Raw genomic sequence first — 22,479 nt, forward strand, 5'->3', positions numbered from 1 at the left:
AGAAAGCCTTTGAACAAGTCGAGTGGGGCTGTCTTTCTGAGGTGCTTAAAAAATTAACTTGGGAGAAACTTTTCTTAATTGGATCAGATTCTGCCCGAATTCTTACAAATACGAATCTATCGCCAAAACTCGATACACTCTACAAAGGAAATAGACAGGGATGAGTGCTCTCGCCATTGCTGTTCACTCTAGCGATTGAACCCATGGCTGAAAGAATCTGCACCCATCCTAAGCCACGTATTTAAGCCTACGTTAGCTCTAATAAATGAATTTGGCGCATTCTCTGGATATCGCATAAACTCAACTCAAAGAGTGAATTGATGCCTTTGAATGTTCAAGACTCTGCTCGAGCAGTCTCCCTTTAAGATCAAGTTGGATACATACAGTATACTTGCATACTTGGGAATTGAGGTTACCAAGAAATACTCCTCATGATGGGGTGCAAACTTTACTCCTTTGATTGCCCATTTCTTTTTAAAATGGACTCTATTATAGTATCCTTTATTTGAGACGGTCACAGAAAGCAAATAACATCTAGGCTATGTGTAAATACTAGTCAGAAGATGGTCTGGCTCTTCCACATCTATACTGTATTAAGCTACTGGGCAGCCAATATGAACCTTCACGTTTTGGTTAAAACGAGAGAGGACTGTTGGACTGTGTGCCCTTGGATTTTAACGCCATTGTCACCAGTGCCAATGAGTAAGTCTACATACAAGTAAGGATAACCCTTATAACCATAAAGCTTATTTTGAATTTGAATTTGAATTTTATAACCCCGTTCATAGCGCTATCTGTGTATGGAAACAGGTCAAGAGATCCCTGAGGGAACGCTCTTTTTTGCTGCCTTTGTCAAACAATCCCTCTTTCTCCCATCTGCGATGGGAACTGCATTTTTACAATGGAAATTCAATGGTATTCATTCAGTAGGGGATTTGTAAACAACACTTGTTTACAAACAACACACCAGTTTTCAGCAGCTCCTGGGAAAGTACAACTTATACATACAATGCAGGTAGCTACAAGAAAGAAGTTATATCAATCAACACTCTTAAGACTTTAACACCTCAGACAAACTGGATCTTTCCAGTACTGAAAAGATGATAGCTTTCTTATAAACTACAAAGCCTGAACTACTCTATTTTTTAGTTATTTACTTACCCAGTGAAACAGAAGTTAGAGAGTCTTTTGTACTGAGTATTTCCCAGGTATTAGTCGGTACACACATCATATTTTAGTTTACGGGAAGACAAGATGATTGGATTTTGATATAAATATTTGATATTGTTTAGTATATATTGTTAAACAGGTGCATACTCTGACCGTGGTTGTTCTCTAAAAGGGTTAAAAAGGCATTTTTTCCATTTCATCTCGAGTGTTCAACATGTTCTGTGTTTTATCTGCTGGTTTATGTTATGGAAAATTAAGCTACTGAACTGCATCACTTAAGAATTTTGAAAATGCTTCAATACAAATACATATGCTGATAAATACTAAATATTTCCAGAACTTATTTTCGCCTTTCGCTTCAGATCAGCAAAGAGTTTGTCTCTGCAGTGTGCCCTGGCTTTTAAAAGGACACTGATTGGGGGCTATAATTTTAAAACTATAATCACAATACAACACTGAAATTGTGGTGAAATCAATCAAAATGCAGATATAACCACCTAAAAAAGACAAGATAAAGACACTCTCCCACAAATCTTTTTTTCCCTCATTGTTTTAAATAATTTAACTGAATCAGAGACATTCACTTTGGAGGAGAATTGTAGTGATGGATCATCATTTCACTGGTTTGTTTTGGTTTGAAAATATAGTGTATGTTTAGTGTATGTCCTTATGGGGGCGATAGAGCAACATTTAAACTAATACAGCTGTAGGACACTTATTTAAATCATGCTTTCAGACTCCTGAAAGACTGAAAGATAGACTTGTTTTTGTAAATGTAACCTGTATTTCATCACTTTAGTGTGGTTAAAATGCTCCTCAGTATAGCTCAGACCTTATAGGCCTAACTAAAGGTAGCAATACCACAGAAATACTCTGTTACAAATAAAAATCCTGGTACTTCTACTATCACTCGGGTGTTGAGCCATTTTGTCTTCATGCGCCACCGAGAAACTTTCATAGGAATGAACGGGAGCCCGCCTCCGACGCTGTATCCAGTTCTCTTTATACATCCATGGTTGGTTGCAATCTGCAACCTCACCACTAGATGCCATTAAATCCTACACACTGTACCTTTAAGTACAAAACTACTGCCAACAAAATATTAAAGTACAAAAAAGTAAAAGTAACCCACATATTTCGCAGAATGGCCCATTCCTAAAAAAAAACAAAATACAAATATTTTATTATAGAATTATAATTACTGATGCATTAAACCTGCAGTAGGCAGAATATTTTTGGCATCATTGGGCAAAATTTCCATAATAACCTTTCAGCATATTGTAATTCAAGTGTTCTGAGGGAAAACTAGACTTCTGCACCTCCTCGTGGCTCTGTTTTCAGGCTTTGGCCAATCACAGAGAGAGAGCGTTCCTATTGGCTGTGCTCCAGCTGGTGGGCGGTGCTTGGTATTTCCTCAGCTGATCCAAACATAACTGCCGGGTCACAAACATTCTCATTTCACAGCTAAACAGTACACTACAAGATGTTTCTGAAAACATTTGAGGCAAGAAATACAGTAACAGAATATTTGTTCATATTTGATCCGCGCTGCCTAGTTTGACAGTTTGATCAGAGTTTGTGAGTGATTGAAAGCTCCTCAGAGACGGCAGGCTCCAGCTCGGCTCTGATTGGCTGTTTCCATCCGGTCTGTGAAATCTTGCAGATGCCATTAAGAGCACCGGAGGACACAGAGGCACATGATTTTTTTTCAGATTGCCTGTCTCATGCTATTGTCAGGATATAGTGACCGTTTTATAAAAACAACTTTAAAAAAAAATCATATTTCCTCCATTACTACCCACTGATCTTCATCCATTATAGTACATCATAATTTATTTGTTTATTTTATTTTATTATTATTGATTGATTATAATCTGCAAAGTTATTAAATAAATGTAGTGGAGTTAAAGATAGGCTACAATATTTCCCACTGACACCTCAAAATTGTACTTGAGTAAAGGTACTCAGTTACTTTCTTTTTCTTTTTTTTTTACCACTGTGAGCTTAATTAGAGTCAATTCAAATGAGAGAGAGAGAGAGAGAGAGAGAGAGAGAGAGAGAGAGAGAGAGAGAGAGAGAAGGATGCTCATTGCAGCACACATACACTCCCTCCTCTCAGGCTCCAGCCTCCATGTCGTCTCTCTCGGTGTGTGATGCTCATCAGTTGGTTTATTTCTCATTGCTTATTGTTGCCTGCCTGCAGCCCTTTTCACAGTCTACACTGTATTCTTCTTCTACTTCTTTTTCTTACCACAGCTTAACAGGCTTTGTTGTTTTACAGGAGTGTGTCTACCATGTCTGGTGATTTGTTTTTCAGGAGGAGGATAACAGCATTTAATGCAGATAAATGTGCTTGAAATAAATGACAGTATACATGGAGACAACACAAGACTGCGCCTGTGACAAACTTGTGCAAGGTAAGAAAGCATTTAGTCTATATAGCTACAAACATATAGTGTATTTCTCTACATCTTGTTATAGTTACACTCCCAGGCAGCGTTGTGTTGCTCACCTGGGATGTGTTGCTCAGGAAACAGGGTTCACTAGGGATTCCCCTGCTGCTGACACCAATAGTTTAATTAAAGTTGCTCCTCTGAACAGAAAAGAAACAAGACACCGCTTTGCTTTGTGTGTTCCCTCAGATGTAACACCAAACTATATTCTATATCTATCAATCCTCCACATTCACTGCCTGCAATACTGTCCCGCTGCAAAATGCTCAGCTCCACACTTTGTAGTAGTTTAGATGGTTAATGGTGGATTCTTCTAGTGGTGGAGGAAGTATTCACATCCTTAACTTATATAGCAATGTAAAAATACTCCATTACAACTTGTAATTGCATTGAACATGCCACTTAAGTGAAGGTACATAAGTATTGTTTGCTAAATGTACTTAAAAATCAAAAGTAAAGTACTCATATGAACAAAAATGGCTCCTGTGAGTGTTATACTATTATATATATTATTACCGGATTATTTTTTACTGATGCATATTCATGTGTAAGTAGCAATTTATTGTTGTAGTTAGTTGACGTAGAGCTAATTCTATCAGTTTTATATCGGATAAATTAAACTATAACAATGCATCATCATACAGGATGTTTTGTATATAAACTCTCCATCTGTAAAGTGACCAGTAATTAAAACTGTCAAATATACTGTATGTAGTGGAGTAGATAGTAGCATGAAATTATAATATTTATGTAAAGTAAAGTGTACTTAAATACTGTACTTTATTACACGGCTGAGTTGAATACTCGATTCTGACTGGTCAATCATGGCATTCTGTGGTCTGTTATTTCTGTATAACAGACCGTTTCTATGTATAACAGACTGTTGCTATGGGCGCAGTTCAGATGTCGGACTCTGGCGGACCGTTTTTGTGTCAAAATATTAATTACTTCAGCAAGTAGCCGTGTAATAAGCGGGATAATGTACAGCGAGCCGGTCATTGTTATGAAAGAATCTTCTTCTTTCACAATAATGACCGGCTCGCTGTATATTATCCCTTACTTAGTAAATGCAGTGTTGGGAAAAGTACTCAGATCCTACAGCAATACCACAGTGTAAAAATACTCTGTTCCAAGTAAAGTCCTGCATTCAAAATGCACATAAGTATTAGCATCAAAATATTGCCAGCTTAAAGTACAAAAAGTAAAAGTATTCATTATGCAGAATGGCCCATTTCAAAATAATGTGTATTATATTATTGGACTATAATTATTGTTGCATTAATATGTCACTTTAATTTTGCAGCTGGTTAAGTTTTTAATTACTGTATATACTAACTTGTGAATTCCCCCCGGGATTGATAAAATCATATCTTAACCTATAATAATACAACAACATCTAATTTATTTGTTGATTATATTTTGTATTAATAATCTAAATCTGCAAAGTAACTAGTAACTAATGTTGTCAAATACATATAGTGGAATCAAAAGTACAATATTTGCCTCTGACGTGTTGTGGAGAAGTATAAAGTAGCAGAAAGTTGAAGTGCCTCAATATTCTACTTAAGTACAATACTTGGGTAAATGTACTTATAAGTGATTTCTTACATTTTAGGGAAACCCTTGAGAGGTCCGCGGAGGAGATGGCGTTCTGGAGGAGAAATACTCACATTGGTACGACTTTTTTTATTTTCTAGATCTAAAACGATGTAGAGGAGAACAACAGGAACAACTGGTTTAGTGTGCAGGGTAACTGGTTGAGGATTGAGGTGTGTAAATTGTAGAGAAAAAAAAGCAAAAATGTAAATTATAGCTTCATCTTGTGTTTGTCTTTCAAAAGCTGGAGACTTATCTTGTCTCTCAGGCAGCTAATCCTGTCCTGGTGCATTGCACTGGTTTATATATAGAGATCAAATGAAACAGTATACAGTAGCCTCAGTGTGGTTTGCGTGTATTTGTCATTTGCAGCATCCTGTAATCACTCTCCGCCTCACACACAGAGGCAGGTGACCTGCACAGACTCAGATATTTCCATGTTTTTGAATGGGATTCAAGTGTATTTACAGTAGATATATATTTTAAATGAACTAATAGAGAACTTTAAGTATAGTTATTGTGTTGTCATCCTTTTGGAAAGAAACATTTCCTGTAGCTAGAGAATCTGATCACCTAAAAGCTTCCTGTATCGATGTTACCCTCAGGAGGAATATGGTCTGAATTATTTCCTGCAGTATTTATGAAACATTTCACTGTAAGCTGCTCCAAGTCTTTCTCAACAAAAGAAAAAGCTCCTCCAGAAATAAGTCTGTTAAAAAAACGACATAAATTTGTGCTGTATTAGAAAAGCAATATTGCGTTAACACCTCTCCTAATTAAATGTTTAAGCAGACCTAAGCCTTTCTTAATAATTTATCGTCATAGTAACTGATAGCAGGATGAGGCCAGTCTGATGTGTGAGAAGGTCTATCCTGTTGCAGCTCGGTGCGTGTGCGTTATGCATAATTCAACAATGATTTAACCTCATTTGGAAACAACAGATCTAGCAGTGAGCTGCTTCAGCCTTTCTGATAAATGGTTTTGTCATGTTGCAGATGACTGGCATCACTTGGTTGAGATTGTGAATATATTTCCTGTTGAGACTGTTTAAGAAGAATGACCAAGGTGGGAGTGATAATGAGCCATAATGAATCACTTTGACGTGTGAGGTCTTTAGTTGTTGGGTAAAAAGGGCAAGCTCAGACAGAGACCACATGCCGCAGACACTACAGCTATAATTTCACAATACCATTAAGTTGACTCACACAAAGAGGTGTCCAAGTTTTACTGTCCTTTTGAGGGTAGATCGACCATATTTAGGTGTCATGGTGGATTCATGTGCATAACGAAAGGATAACCCATCATAATGATGCTATAAGAATTGATATGGTGAATGATACTGTGTGAAAGAAAAGAAAGGTACCAAAAGAGTAATGGCCAGCACAGCTGTGGACTTGTAAATCTTAGTGCCATACAAGTGAAAAAGAAAATTAGCTTTTAATACAAAAGAGACAAAAAGGCATAGCTGACTGGAAGTGTCCGTGGATGTATAAAGAGATCTGGATACAGCGTTGGAGGCGGGCTCCCGTTCATTCCTATGAGAGTTGGCACATTAAGTTAAAATGGCTCGATTGCTAAGTGATAAAGTACCCGGATCATCCAGTGATCTTTCGCATCCATTGGGCCCGTAGAGCAGGCCTAGTAGCGTTTCCTTTAACTCCGCCTTCCAGCCCTCAGTCCAGCCTCGGTCTGGGTCTCATTCACATGAACGGAGGAAGGAAAATAACTGAATTCGGCTATTGATGCATTTAACAACTTTAGGATCTAATGATTTAAATAAGGGCTATTAGAGTGTTCACACTGGGTAGCTGATTTACCTCAAGAAAAATTATCTCACAGTTACAGACCTCTCTTTTCCAAAGTCTTTTTTGGCCCAATGACATCATGTGATGGACACAGAAGTTCAAATTCCACCGTTTGGCCACTATGAAAATTTGCTTCAAAGCCCGGTGCTCTTCCTGGGGGCTTGGAAGTGTCATATGAGTTATGTGTAGTTGTAGATAAATGGTAAATATTTAGTTTTAAAGGGTAATATTTAAAGGTGCTCTATACGAGATCCAGAGCATTAATATAGCAGCAAACAACTATTTGCTATGTAAAGATGTAGAGGAGTAATGTCTACCTGAGCAGAGAATGAAGTCACGCTCCTTTCGTGTGTGTTGTGATTTGAGTTTTTCCTTACGTTGTTGACATCGCCGGGCCGGCCGCGTGTGCTTTTAGTCATGTTAGTGCATGTGAGCGTGCCCCACTGGCTAGCTCAAGGCCGCCGTATGACAGCGGCCTTGGAATAGCCAGTGGAATAGCGGAAGCACCCATCGTAGCACCCACCCTCCGGTTCCCCCTCAGGTTAACACTGTTAGCTCTGTTAGCACCGGTAGCTATGAGCCGCCGGCTCACTGTCGATATGCTGAGAGCCGTTGAGAGGCAATAGAAATGCTCCCAATCCTGCATTTACCTTTTTTTCTCTCACATATCTTTATTTATTTTGAACATAATACATCTTTCAAGTCTCTTGAGACCTCTTCCCCCCATTCACCCTTATAACCACCCATGAACTGTGAGCACTCGGTGTAGATGATTGCGCACATATCTATACAAATTCCCACATGCAGAAATGCATACATACAGTACCTGCCTGTTTGAGAAAGGCACAGTCTTATTGGTACATGTCAAATTCAAGAAGCTACATTATCAGGTATTGATTCCAAAAACGTAAGGTATAAATCCCATATTTTATGAAAGATATGACTTCTTCACCTTTAATAACGCTCTCCGCTTCAGTGGTTTAAAGAAAAGCCTTCAGCTATATTGCAGTGGTATTTCTTTGTACCACTGCAATATAGCTGAAGCTTTTCTTTAATCCAGGTTCTCCCAATGGAAAGTCTCACTGCTACTTTAAACATAATTGTCTGACATATTATATTATTTTTTAAGGATGTGTAATCTCTATGTGTTCTCTGTATGTAGAGAAGGAACGCCACGTGAAAGCCAATGCGCGGGACTACAATGAAAAGTTTTCTTATGCAGTAAGTAGACCTCAAAATTACATACATGCTTTACTCACAACAACAAGTGTAGGCTGTGGTTATTTCATCACTGTTTTATATCTGAATGTGTGCTTCTTCAGGACAACCACATCAAAACCTCAAAGTACAACGTCTTCACCTTCCTGCCCATCAACCTGTTTGAGCAGTTCCAGCGGGTGGCCAACGCTTACTTCTTAGTGCTGTTGATACTGCAGGTTTGTGGGCATTTATTCGCTTTTATGAATGTACTTTTTTTTGTGGGGAGATGGTGTGAAACCGAGCCAGCTAACCTGCTTTTCCTTTCTTTAGTTAATTCCAGAAATTTCCTCTCTGTCGTGGTTCACAACCATCGTGCCTTTGGTGTTGGTGCTGGTAATCACGGCTGTGAAGGACGCCACAGATGACTATGTTAGTGCACTTTTTACAGCTCTTCTAAATGCTCCTCTTTTATCTCATATGGAGAAATTATTACCCCTTTTTTTTAAATTTCAGTTCAGACATAGGAGCGACCAGCAAGTCAACAACCGCCAGTCTCAGGTTCTCATCATGGGAAGGTACTTTATCCTCTTAAGATGCTTTGTGTAACTACTGAAAAGCCAAATCACATGCACAAATGATTATATACTGTGTGTTCAAGAACATTTTATGTGGTTTAATTATTTGTATTTAAATTCCAAGTTTGCAGAATGAGAAATGGATGAACGTTCGAGTGGGAGATATCATCAAACTAGAGAATAATCAGTTTGTTGCTGTGAGTAAAAGTACTCTGGGAATTGGACGATTTTGTGCTGCTTATTTATTTTATTAGAGGATGTTCAATTCTGACTCTCATGTTCACATAAGAGAAGTTCAGGTCAACAATTGAAAGTTTCTTCTGGGCGATTCAGAAGCTCTTGTAGGTTCAGTGGTGCAGAGATTGATTTATTGGGTGTTTTATATTGGTTTTTACTCACAGGCAGACCTCCTCCTCCTCTGTAGCAGTGAGCCCTATGGACTGTGCTATATTGAGACTGCAGAGCTCGATGGGTAAGAGCTGAAGTGAAACTGAATAAATCTAAACTGCAGCCAAACACCGTATCATACAAGTGAGAAAGGAAACTGTGAGATTCTTGTTGTGGATTGTTTTTACAGAAAATAGTGTATGTGACTTCGGGCTGTCACAATATTAGATTTTCACTACATGATTATCATATGGAACATTAATAATAATGCTATCAATCAAATGCATCTTTAACTTTGTTTATTGTGCGTTTTTAAGAGGCACTGGATTATTTACACAATATTATCATATTTTCATATAACATGATATCAATATTTCATTTTTAAAATATCAGAGTTATCTTCAATTACGTAAGTAAAAGTAGCAATACTACCATATAGAAAAAATCCGTAAAACAATTAAAAGTCATGCATTTAAAATTTTACATAAGAAAAAGTACAAAAGTATTAGTTAGCATCAAAATATACTTTAAGTACCCAAAGTAAAAGTACTCATTATGCATTTCAGAATTATAATTATTATTAATATATTATAGTTATATATTAAATGTTACATTACTGGATTATAGTTATTGATAGATTAATGTACGTATTACTTTAATGTTGCAGCTGGTAAAGATAGAGCTAATTGTAATTATTTTGTATACTGTAGGTAGCTTGTGAATTTTACCAGGGGATCAATAAATTCTTATTTTAATCTATAATAAATGAAGGATAATGTACAGCGAGCCGGTCATTGTTGTGAAATAAACCCTGATGCGGCATCTTGCATTCGCCCTGAAGGGGTTTATTTCATAACAATGACATGCTAGCTGTTCATTATCCCACTTATTACACGGCTAATTCTTAAGAAATCAATAATTTGACACAAAGACGGTCCACCAGAGTCTGACATCAGAACTGCGTCCATAGCAACGATCTGCGATAAAGAAATAACAGACCGTAGAACGCCGTAATCAGAATCAAGTATTCAACAAAGCCGTGTAATAATCATCATAATTTATTTGTTGATTATATTTTGCATTATTAATATTATTAAGCTACCAAAAAAATGTAGAACAGTAAAAAGTACAATATTTGCCTCTGAGTTGTTTTGAAGTAGAAGTATAAAGTAGCATAAAAAATGGTCAAAAATACAAGTACCTCAAAACTGTACTCAAGTACAGCACTTGAGTAAATGTACTTAGTTACTTTCCACCACTGAATATCAGGATATGGCAACACCCCTAATGTAACTTTTCTTAACAGTAAACTGGTTTACTGTTACATTTCTACGTCACCACAGAAGACAAATTATTTTTTTCCATTGCTCACCAAACAGAGAGACGAATCTGAAAGTTCGTCAGTCTTTGACCGTCACCTCAGATTTGGGAGATATCACAAAACTGATGGACTTTGACGGTGAGAGGACCCTTGACATATTAGTTTATTTTTACATTTGTGTAAATAAATCACTTATGGATACCTCAGGCTTTCTGTATGTGGACATGTCTATGGATTTCCCTCCTGCTGTGATGACTGATGTTGGTTTAAGACTGCAGTTGCTTTGTTCCTCAGGAGAAGTCATTTGTGAGCCACCGAACAACAAGCTGGATAAATTCACAGGAACTTTATTGTGGAGAGACAATAAACACCCTCTGGACAATGAGAAAATGCTGCTGCGAGGTTGTGTACTCAGAAACACTGAGTGGTGCTTTGGGATGGTCATCTTTGCTGGTATGATTTTGATGCTTTCATTATCCACAAACCCTCTCATTATTCTCTCAACACTGACAGTTGTTTCATCCCTCCAACAGGTTTACAAACCAAACTCATGCAGAACTGTGGAAAGACTAAATTTAAAAGGACAAGTATCGACAAATTGATGAACACTTTGGTTTTGTGGGTAGGTTGTTTGTTGCTTTTACATGCAAGCTTTTAATAAACCAAAACAATTTTGTAAGAACATAAAATGATGATCTCTATTTCAGATCTTTGGCTTCCTCGTTTGTATGGGTGTTATTTTGGCAATTGGAAACACTGTTTGGGAGAGCTGGATCGGCAGAAACTTCCAGGTGTTTTTGCCATGGGATGAGTTTCAGAGCAGCGCTGTTTTCTCTGGCTTCCTCACCTTCTGGTCCTACATCATCATCCTCAACACTGTTGTGCCCATTTCACTCTATGTCAGGTAAGGACAAAGATATTAAACATGTTGACTATGGATGCAAAATGAATTTCAGCGCAAACTGACAATATCTAACCGTATCGTATCGTATCGTACCGTACCGTATCGTATCGTATCGTATCGTATCGTATCGTATCGTATCGTATCGTATCGTATCTTATCGTATCTTATCGTATCGTATCGTTTCGTTTCGTATCGTATCGTATCGTATCGTATGTTGAGTGTATTTCCAAAATGCTATATAACTATTCTGATGACAGTTTATATTGCTGCTCTGACAATGTCTAACATTTCTTTTATGTAATGTAAAAGTACCACTATTTGGTTAAACCTTCCTTCAGTGTGGAGGTCCTGCGGCTCGGCCACAGTTACTTCATTAACTGGGACCAGCGGATGTACTCCAGTCAGTCGGACACGGCGGCAGTGGCTCGCACCACCACGCTGAACGAGGAGCTGGGCCAGGTGGAGTTCATCTTCTCCGACAAGACAGGCACCCTCACCCAGAACATCATGGTCTTCAGCAAGTGCTCCATTAATGGACAGACGTACGGTATGGACCTTTTTAGAAACTCTTTAAAACTTTAATACTGTTCTGAAATCAGTCTTTTACTAAAGTTGGGTTACCTTTACATTTAGAAATCATAATAATATGACTGAATAATTAAACAAATAAATGAAATGGACAAAGAAAACTACAGTATATCAACTGACACCTCCATCATACCACTTGAAGACCACACTGACTGACACTTTCATGTGTGTTTTATCTGTTTTAGTGAACTGGTTTATGATAGTTGGATAATTCACTGATCATTAAAACATAATGAAATTCTATAATTATAACTTTGGGAAACAGGAATTACAGGTCAGATTTAAAGAGGACCTATTATGCTTTTGTGCTTAATAACTAATTTGATCAATTACTGAGGTGTAATTGATCAAGTTAATTATGGTCTCGTTCTATTTAGTATGTCACAGCCATTTCAGTGAGCCAGCATGCACAATACCAGGGCCTAAAAGGAACAGGGCCATAATTAATGTTATTAATTACGCCTGTGATTACCCTAAAATAACATGTCAATATGCCTGCTGTGAAAAGGACAATTTCAGAATCAACAGTTTCACTCTAAAAAATATTGTGTCAGTTTGTACTTCCACACATCCATATTGATCCCCAGTACAGAACTATCTATCACAGTGGCATATTTCTGATATTTAAATCATTACTTTATCTTTTTTTTTCTTAGGTGACGTCTATGATGAATTTGAGCGGAAGGTGGAAATTACAGAAGTAAGTGAGTCTGCATATTAAAGGAACAGTGTGTAACATTTTTGGGGATCTATAAGCAGAAATGGAATATAATATTATTAACTATGTTTTCATGTGGATAATCACCTGAAACTAAGAATTATTGTGTTTTTGTTAGCTCGGAATGAGCCTTTCATATCTACACAGGTCCTCTTTACAGAGTCTGCCATGTTGCTCTGCCATGTTTCTACAGAACGGACAAACCAAACTCTGGTACCAACTCTGCCACCGTAGTTCTCTGACACGCTTGTGAAACTGCGGTAACATGAGCTGCAGAGTGTAAAACAGTGGTACCGCCAGCCGCCGTCTGACTTCCGTATCTCCTACAGTAGTGTTATTATGGTAAGGATGGCCACTGAGCGAGGCGAACAGCGTTACCACGGTTTAGCACTCGGCGGCTCACGTTACCGCAGTCTTGGAAAGGGAGGAATGAGCGGAGGGGTACTCAGTTGGTTGCAATCTACAACCACACCACTAGATGCCACCAAATCCTACACACTGTACCCGTAAGAAGCATAAATCCTTAACTCTGGAACAACAATATTAATAAAACAATAACTATGTTGGTGGTCAATGTTCCCTCAGAAAACAGCCTGTGTGGACTTTTCCTTCAACGCGCTCTGTGACCGAAGGTTTAAGTTTTATGATGGCAGCCTGGTTGAAGCCGTTAAACTGGAGGATCCAGCAGTGCAGGAGTTCTTTAGACTGCTTGCTTTGTGCCACACTGTCATGCCGGAGGAGAAGAGCGAAGGTAAGCTGTGCACACGGTCCAGATGTAGCACCAGTAAAAACAGAAATATATATTGAAGTGGTTCTGATTGATGTTTCTGTTGGATGACATGAAGGAACTCTGGTGTACCAGGCTCAATCACCTGACGAAGGAGCCCTGGTCACTGCAGCGCGAAACTTTGGGTTTGTCTTCCGGGCCCGAACGCCCGAGACCATCACACTGTATGAGATGGGACAAGCCATCACCTACCAGCTGCTCGCCATACTGGACTTCAACAACGTGCGCAAGAGAATGAGTGTCATTGGTTAGGTCTTCACTTATAACAGCAGCACTCCCTTTAGCCTACAAGTAGTCATCATGACATGATGTGCACATTGATCATTTAGAAAATAAGACTTCCTATTTAACATTTTTCAATAATACCTGTGACAATTAGTAATATATCTTTATTTTTCCAAGAATAGCGTGAAGTTAAAAGTCTCTATGTACATGCTTCTATTTGCAGTCTGCAATCAATGTATTTGTTGTATGTATGCAAATAGGATTTGATCCGAAAAGTGATGTTGTGTTCTCTTGCTGTGTTTTATAGTGAGAAACCCGCAGGGAGAGATTAAACTGTACTCCAAAGGAGCCGACACTATTATCTTTGAGCGTCTGGATCCATCCAGTGAAGACCTCATGTACACTACCTCAGAACATCTCAATGTAAGTGTTGTTAGATTCGATAACATCACTCAATAACTACATTTTTAAATAAGTGCACTATGCATTTAAGTGCACTATCCGTCTGTATTTAAAGTAAACCAGACAAAGTACTAAAAACATCAAGTGTGCTTACATAACACTGATGTCTGCTGCAGCTGTTGATGCAGGTAATGTTTTGTCAATTTCTGAAATAGCTGGATTGAGATTGTATTTGTGTCTCTACTGAAAAATATATGATTTAAAGGGTAACTTCGGTATTTTTCAACCTGGATCCTATTTTCCCATGTTTTTGTGTCTAACTGACTAATAGGGACAACAATTCCTGAAACTGGTCCAGTGTTGAGGGAGAGCGCTGTAGACGTAGACTTGTTTTTGCCATAACAGGCTCTAATTGTTATTAATTGATTGTAATTATTATTAAGTGTCTGACATTATGGAAAGAGTCTCGCTCAAGGAGAAGTCTCGTTCTGAAATATACGGATAATAAAATTTCACAACAAGACTTCTCCTTGAGCGGGACTTGGACACAATAACAAACAGATCAAGCAAAACAAAAGAAAAGTTTTATCTCTCTGAAGACTCCTTTCCATAATGCTGTCAGACACTTATAATAACAATCTGAACCTGTCAGTGGCAAAAACAAGCACTTTTAGTGAATGTAACGTTACACTGATGCTGCTCAATTGCCCTCGCAGCTCGTTTGGTGGCTGCCGGTTACAACGTTATCCTTCAATACTGGACCAGTTTCAGAAATTGTTGTCCCCGTTAGTCACTTAGACACAAAAACATGAGAAAAATAGGCTTCAGGTTGAAAAATACCGAAGTTGTCCTTTAAATATTGAATTGTGTGTCTGTCACAGCAATGAATGCTTATTTAAAAAAAAATATATGACTACCAAATTCAGTAAATTGTTCACTTTACTTTTGACAACACGCACAGTGCCCTGTACAACTGTTATAAGAGTTTGCTTTTCAACCATGTTCTCTGCAGGAATTTGCTGGAGAAGGGCTTCGAACGTTAGCTCTGGCCTACAAAGATCTCGATGAAGATTATTTTGACGTTTGGATGAAGAAGCTCTTATTCGCCAGCACTGTGATTGAGAACCGCGAGGATCAGCTGGCTGTTCTCTACGAGGAGATCGAGCAGGGCTTGAAGGTAACATTGACATCCTTTTGTTTACATCCTTGAAGCGGTCAAACTCATTTAGCCTCTGCAGACTGACTTCTGTCCTGGTTGAAGCTTCTAGGAGCCACAGCCATCGAGGACAAACTCCAGGAAGGAGTCCCAGAAACTATTGTCTGTCTAAATCTAGCCGACATCAAGATCTGGGTCCTCACAGGAGACAAACTAGGTAGCATAATTCACCTAAATTAATTCATTTTTGACCAGAAAAAAAACTGATACTGTGAAAATCTACAGAGATGTAAATTGTATAAAACATTTCAGAGACAGCGATGAACATCGGCTACTCCTGCAACATGCTACGAGACGACATGAACGAGGTGTTTGTTATCTCTGGCCACACACTGCTGGAGGTGCAGCAGCAGCTCAGGTGAGTTTTGATTAGACTGGTATCAGGCTATTAAATGTGCATTATCAATGGTTATAAGGCTCATAGATGTGGGTCATTAGTAGGTTTTGTCATCTATTCACATGGTTGATCACCAAAAGAAGTAATAAAAGAGGATGACAGCAACCTCAAGTGACCGTAGTAGTTATGACAGGAGCAGAAGCGGAAGTGAGACGCCGTAGCATAGACAGCGTGTAACTCCATAAGAGTTGGAGGTTGGTGGCGATGAATGGGAGAGCCAGGACACCGGAGTGCTCATCCCGTGTGAAACCAACAACGGAGTTGTCTTTGTATTCACAAGTGTTAAGTTTCCCTTTCACTTTTGAAACGTAGTTGTTTTAAGCCAGAACACAATGTTATTCCCTATTCTTAATTAAGCTGTTTTATTTGTGTTCAAAATGTAACGTTTCATGCATTTTTACAACGTTTTGGTTTGCAGTTGTGCTTTCATTTTTACAACGTAGTGGGTGTAAGCGTAGTATGCAGTGGGCAAACTCCGGGTCTGAAAAGTGAAGCCAATGTGGAAGTGCCTTAAACTTGCATTATTTCTAATAACCAGCAGGGGGCGACACCTCTGGTTGCAAAAAGAAGTCTGATTGTATAGAAGTCTATGAGAAAATGACCCTACTTCTCATTTGATTTATTACCTCAGTAAACATCGTAAACATGAGTTTATGGTCTCAATCGCTAGTTTCAAGTCTTTTTCAATACAGCATGATATTCATTTAGTAAAGTATGGTCTCATGTAGAGTAAAATAGACCATAAAGCAGGGTATGCTTTAGGGCACGGTTGCCTTGTGATCGCTACCACGGGGTTGTCGTGTTTTCGTCTTACAACTTTAACCTTTTCACAGTGTGTTTTCAGTTCATGAAAGTTAATTGTAACATTGTAGTCACCTAATAATGTATTATTCAGCGTTCGGTTGTACTTTGCGCGCACCTCTCGTGTCACTTCTGGTTGCAAAAAACCAAGACGGCGACGGCCAAAATGCCGAACTCAAGGCTTTAAAACTGCAGTCCACCCACCAATGTGTGACGTCATGGTGACTATGTCCACTTCTTATATACAGTCTATGGTAATAGAAGCCCTACTGACCCACATCTATGATGCCTGTAGTGAGCGTCAACGCACATTTAATGGACTGATAACAGTCGAATCGGGTGCACACCTCATGTGTGGAAAATCTTGAAAATTCAATGCCTATAAGTCATATTTTATCCAGTTGACTCAATAAAGCTTCAATAAACATGCTGAAAATGTATGTTAACTGTCTTTCCTCTTTCCTCAGGAGCGCTAAAGAGCACGTTCTGGGCCTGAGTGGAGTTAGCAGTGCAGGAGATGTTGAGAAGGCAGATATGTCTGCAGATGACTCAGTGTTTGAAGAAACCATCATTGCGGAGTACGCTTTAGTCATCAATGGACACAGTTTGGTAAGATATGTTACATTATTTAGCATTTTCCTTTGTTCGAACTATGAGTTTATCCTCTGCTTGTTTTTATTTCGGTACTGATGCCTGCAGGTTTATTACTAAACGGTGTTTGAGTTGCTGCCTGCTGAGTCTGCTGCTGACGGTGGTGAGCCCCTAATGAGCTGCTGAGGGCCCTCGGCTCTATTACAGGTTTTCATTAACGTTAATTTCCTCACAGTGGAACTGGTCCCTCGCTGTGCACGATGCAGCAGCAGCTCGGTGGAAATGTTACACTGAGCTGTTGCTTGGTGTTTGCTCTGCAGGAGGTTGACGTTAGAGGATGGTAATGATGGGTTTAATACGTGTGATGTGTGTGTTCTCCCTGCAGGCTCACGCTCTGGAGCCACAGCTGGAGCACGTCTTGCTGGACTTGGCCTGCTTGTGTAAAACAGTCATCTGCAGCCGGGTCACTCCGATGCAGAAAGCCCAGGTGGTGGAGCTGGTGAAGAGGCACAAGAGGGCCGTCACCCTGGCCATCGGAGATGGAGCCAACGATGTCAGCATGATCAAGAGTAAGTCTCACTCATAGAGCCTAAGATTTAGTTTCCTCATGTCATGACATTTGGGGACCAGTTTTATTGTTTATTCCATATTTTAGTTTCAAAGGGCAAATTTTTTTCCGCAGCTGCTCACATTGGTGTCGGCATCAGCGGTCAGGAGGGGATGCAGGCTGTTCTGGCATCAGATTTCTCCTTTGCTCAGTTTCGGTACCTGCGGCGGCTCCTGCTGGTGCACGGGCGCTGGTCCTACTTCCGCATGTGTAATTTCCTGCGCTATTTCTTCTACAAGAACTTTGGCTTCACGCTGGTACACTTCTGGTACGGCTTCTTCTGTGGTTTCTCAGCTCAGGTAAGAAGAATACTACGATATATCATGAGGCCTGTATGACTTTTGAAAGTTTTTCCTTTTTGTGCCGAGTTAATTATGTACGTCAAATATCCCATTTCATAGATGTACAACTCCTTTTATCTCTTACCTCCCTTCTCCTGATTGGTCATAGCGGTTAGTCTGTTTGCCTTTTTATGTCTGTAGGATTACATGGTCTGTAAGTTCTGTTGACGATGGTCCTTTAACCGAAACTTAGTGGCACATATTTTCACATTGTGTCACCTTTTGCACATGAAATCAATTAATTATTTTTGCATATTAAAGGAACAGTGTGTAACATTCCGGGGGATCTATTAGCAGAAATGGAATATAATATTCAAAGCTATGTTTACATTAGTGTATAATCACATAAAACTAAGAATACATAGGGAGCAGGGGATGCTTTAGGGCATGGCTACCTTGTGATTGACAGGTTGCTACCACGGGGTTGTCGTGTTTTCGTCTTACGACTTTAACCTTTTCACAGTGTGTTTTCAGTTCATGAAAGTTAATTGTTAATTCACAAAGTCCTCTATGTTGCTCCGCCATGTTTCTACAGCAGCCCAGAACGGACAAACCAATCACTGGCTTTAGAGAGAGCCTTTCACGTTTTTACGTTACCTGAAGGCCACCATAGTTCTCCCACATGCTGCAGAGTGCAAAACCGTGATACCGCCAGCCGCCGTCTGACTTCCGTTGCTCCTAAAGTAGTGTTATTATGGTAAGGATGGCCTCTGAGCGAAGTGACAGCGTTAACATTTGTGCACTCGGCGGCTCACGTTACCGCATCTTGGAAAGGGAGGAGAGAGTGGAAATCTTACACACTGCACCTTTAAGAGCCTCATTTACTTTTTTTTCTGTCAGTGTGTGGTCAATTTTACTCTGAAATGGCACACTATCTTTTGAAAAGCCTGGATTTAAAGGCACAGACCATTTCATATTTCTTTTAATTATCTATAAAATGTCCTCTCTCCACAGACTGTGTATGACCAGTGGTTCATTACCCTCTTCAATATAGTCTATACATCTTTACCAGTCCTGGCGATGGGACTTTTTGATCAGGTAATACTGTTAAATATGTGATGATAATAAAGCACTGACTCAATTAGTCAATATCAAATGGTAAATAAACTCTTAATTTCTTAATTTGGACTAAAGTCTATTTATTTTTCCAGCAATCGTCTGAGCCATCTTATACTTTCCTTTTTGTTTTTCTTTTCAAGATACTGTCAAGTCATACAGGTGAATATTTTATTACTGTATAGACCTCTTTTACTGTGTTATGATTGGTACCTAAATATCTAACCCTGCAGTAGGTACTACACTAAATGTAACTAATGTGTGACTAAAACCCTTAACCTTATTAACCCATATCAATATCGTATATTCTAACATACTGAATTTACCATCTGCCATACAAGCCTTCAATATGTCAACCTTTCCCTACCATTATCTATAATGATATCACATAACACTCATGGTATCTGTTTCCTACAGGACGTCAATGACCAGAACAGCCTTCGCTACCCGAGCCTCTACAAACCCGGCCAGCAGAACCTTCTCTTCAACAAACGCCAGTTCTTCCTGTGCACGCTGCAGGGGATGGGCACGTCATTCCTGCTCTTCTTCATTCCCTACGGAGCCTTCTCTGTCACGGTGAAAGAGGACGGCTCCAACTTTTCTGACCATCAAGCGTTTGCTGTTACCATAGCAACATCCCTGGTCATTGTTGTAAATGTTCAGGTGAGAGTACAAACAGACAGAAATAGCCCCGTTGATTAGAAGCAACTATATTTATGATTAGAAGCAACTATGTTTATGATGCCTGCATCTGTTCCTAGATTGGACTCGACACTCACTACTGGACAGCTGTCAATCACGTCTTCATATGGGGGAGTCTGATTGTGTACTTTGCCATATTATTTGCAATGCAAAGTGACGGCATGTTTGGCATCTTTCCAAGTAATTTCCCATTCATAGGTAAGTTTAGTTCAGTTGAATACATGTGAAGAAATAATACTGATGCATGGAAATTGAGTATAAATCTCGAATGTGTGTGTGTGTCCTCAGGCGCGGCTCGTAACTGTCTGTCAGAGAAGAGTGTGTGGTTGGTCATTCTGCTCACCACGGTGGTGTGTGTTGTGCCCGGCTTAGTCGTCAGCTTCCTGAGAGTAGATCTCTTCCCAACACCAACAGATAAGGTACAATAACTTTGATGCATCTACAGCGTTGGTGCAAGCGATGAACACTTCATTAACATTACTCATAGGGCTGTATTTCAGTGGCGGGAAGACATTTACTTACGTGCAGTGTTAAAATAGATGTACTTTACTTGAGTATTTCCATGTCTTGCTATTTTATACTTCCACTGCATTACATTTCAGGGGGACATATGTACTTTTTACTCCATTACATTTCATGTAATCAACTTATAAAATACAATTTCGGAAAGAACACATAGTTAAGGATTAAGCCAGCAGTTCCCAGCCTTCCTGACTTGTGACCCCTGACAAAAAATGGTGTATTTACCAAAACTTCCCAGATGATTTCCTAGAAATTACTTTGAGGCCTAAAGAGGTCAAATGATCCAATATTTCACAATAAATACAAAGATTAGTGAAAAACTGAAATAATTTATATAGAGCTTTATTTTTCCTTCTTTCCTGCCCCATTGATCATCTTGTGACCCCTCAGATTTAGTATCTTGTGACCATTTGGAGGGGCCTGACCCCTAGGTTGGGAACCAGTGGACTAAACTACCCTTACTGTATATAAAGTAGTTAAAACTAGTGACGGCTATTTACACATTGATGCATCTAATAATGTCACAGGGGCCACTATATGCAGAACAAGTACTTTTACATTTGATGCTGTCAGTACATCTGTATTTTAACAGGTTCGTCATCTCCAACAGTCCAGAAAGAGACCGGGACCTCAGGGACAGAACCTGAGGCGAGTTCGCAGGACGAGCTCCCGCCGCTCTGCGTACGCCTTCTCTCACCAGCAGGGCTATGGAGAGCTGATAACCTCAGGAAAAAACATGAGGATGAGCACCGTGTCTTCTGCTCGCTCCCCTGAGAGAGCACCACACAGCCCCACCTGGATAGAAAATGTGTTGAAGAGAAAGAACGAAGTCTCTTGTGTCTCTGATGAAATCACAGGAGCAGCAGAGAGCAGCAGCAGAGCAAAAACTGACTCAACAGCACAATGACTGTAACTACACTACAGGGTACCGTATGCATGGATCCCACAGACCAAGCACAAGGTATGAGTGTCCTTCATTTGGGTGAATTCATGCTCAAATTCAACTACACAGGCATACCTACATTTTTTTATTGGTGTGGATTCTGTTTAATGTTAAAGGCCAATCAAAACATGATAATCTTGAGAAAACATCTCCAAAAACCAGCTGATTGAAAACAGATAACTTTTTCATCTTTATCATGTCAGGCTTTTGTGTAATGTGCAAACTCAGATTACGCACATTATGCATGAGTTGCCAAAGTTAAAGAAATATTTGTCCTCCTGTGTCAACTGATCTAATTTGATCTTTAAGTGCTTGGAGCATTTATTCAATATTATTTTAATAGCATGTCCTTTTCTGACTGATTGATCTTGTGACATTTCAGTACCTTAAAGTGGCAGTAGGCAGTATATTTTTGGCATCATTGGGCAAAAATTCCATAATAACCTTTCAGCATATTGTAATTCAAGTGTTCTGAGAGAAAACTAGACTTCTGCACCTCCTCATGGCTCTGTTTTCAGGCTTTAAAAAAACTTTGACCAATCACAGGTCATTTCAGAGAGAGAGCGTTCCTATTAGCTCTGCTCTGGTCATGTCAGACATGTCAAACAGAGCCATGAGGAGGTGCAAAAGTTGAGTTTTCTCTCAGAACACTTGAATTACAATATGCTGAAAGGTTATTATAGAATTTTTGCCCAATGATGCCAAAAATATACTGCCTACTGCAGGTTAAACCAACAGCAACAACTATATCCTCTTTTATCCATCAAGTTTTTAGTCGATATTTGACCAGAAAGAGTGAAAGGGGAAACTGTCTGGATGAGGTATGATGTGATAAAAATCCTTGAACAGATTTAAATGCAGAATGCTGCAGTTACATTACGTACATTACAGTACAGTGTGCCTTAGACCACTTAGCTTCCACCATCGCTGCTCTTTAATGAAGTGAAAAATGCTCGAGTGATGAAGCTAAAGCCCAGCGTATGATCATATAATCAGGACTTCTCTACCCTGACTTCCCCGCGGCTCTCACACCTTTAACACAACACAAACCCGACACATTTAAACAGCCAGAAGAAACATGTCTGAGTGATGCTGCTCCAATGATGACTACTTCAATTGCACTGCTATGTAAAGCCTGAAAATATTCCTTTTATTTGATTCTTCAGGATTTT

The 22,479-nt window shown here is 39.3% G+C and overlaps 1 protein-coding gene across 1 annotated transcript; it reads left to right on the forward strand.

Annotated features, from left to right (window-relative positions):
* The first annotated feature begins 3,544 nt into the window (after positions 1-3,544).
* On the forward strand, positions 3,545-22,437 carry atp8b4 (ATPase phospholipid transporting 8B4). The gene is made up of 27 exons (XM_037766974.1): positions 3,545-3,587; positions 8,154-8,245; positions 8,347-8,460; positions 8,555-8,653; positions 8,738-8,799; positions 8,924-8,996; positions 9,201-9,271; positions 10,566-10,645; positions 10,802-10,960; positions 11,041-11,129; positions 11,215-11,411; positions 11,750-11,958; positions 12,656-12,699; positions 13,303-13,468; positions 13,563-13,751; positions 14,037-14,152; positions 15,144-15,308; positions 15,393-15,504; positions 15,600-15,705; positions 17,013-17,154; positions 17,522-17,705; positions 17,819-18,042; positions 19,039-19,122; positions 19,558-19,803; positions 19,902-20,040; positions 20,131-20,261; positions 20,957-22,437. Exons 1-27 carry the CDS (start codon positions 3,545-3,547, stop codon positions 21,269-21,271), a joined length of 3,651 nt encoding a protein of 1,216 aa, XP_037622902.1. The 3' UTR covers positions 21,272-22,437.
* The last annotated feature ends 42 nt before the right edge of the window (positions 22,438-22,479 follow it).

This window comes from Sebastes umbrosus, chromosome 4 (assembly GCF_015220745.1).
Source record: "Sebastes umbrosus isolate fSebUmb1 chromosome 4, fSebUmb1.pri, whole genome shotgun sequence".
Classification (NCBI taxonomy): Eukaryota; Metazoa; Chordata; class Actinopteri; order Perciformes; family Sebastidae; genus Sebastes; species Sebastes umbrosus.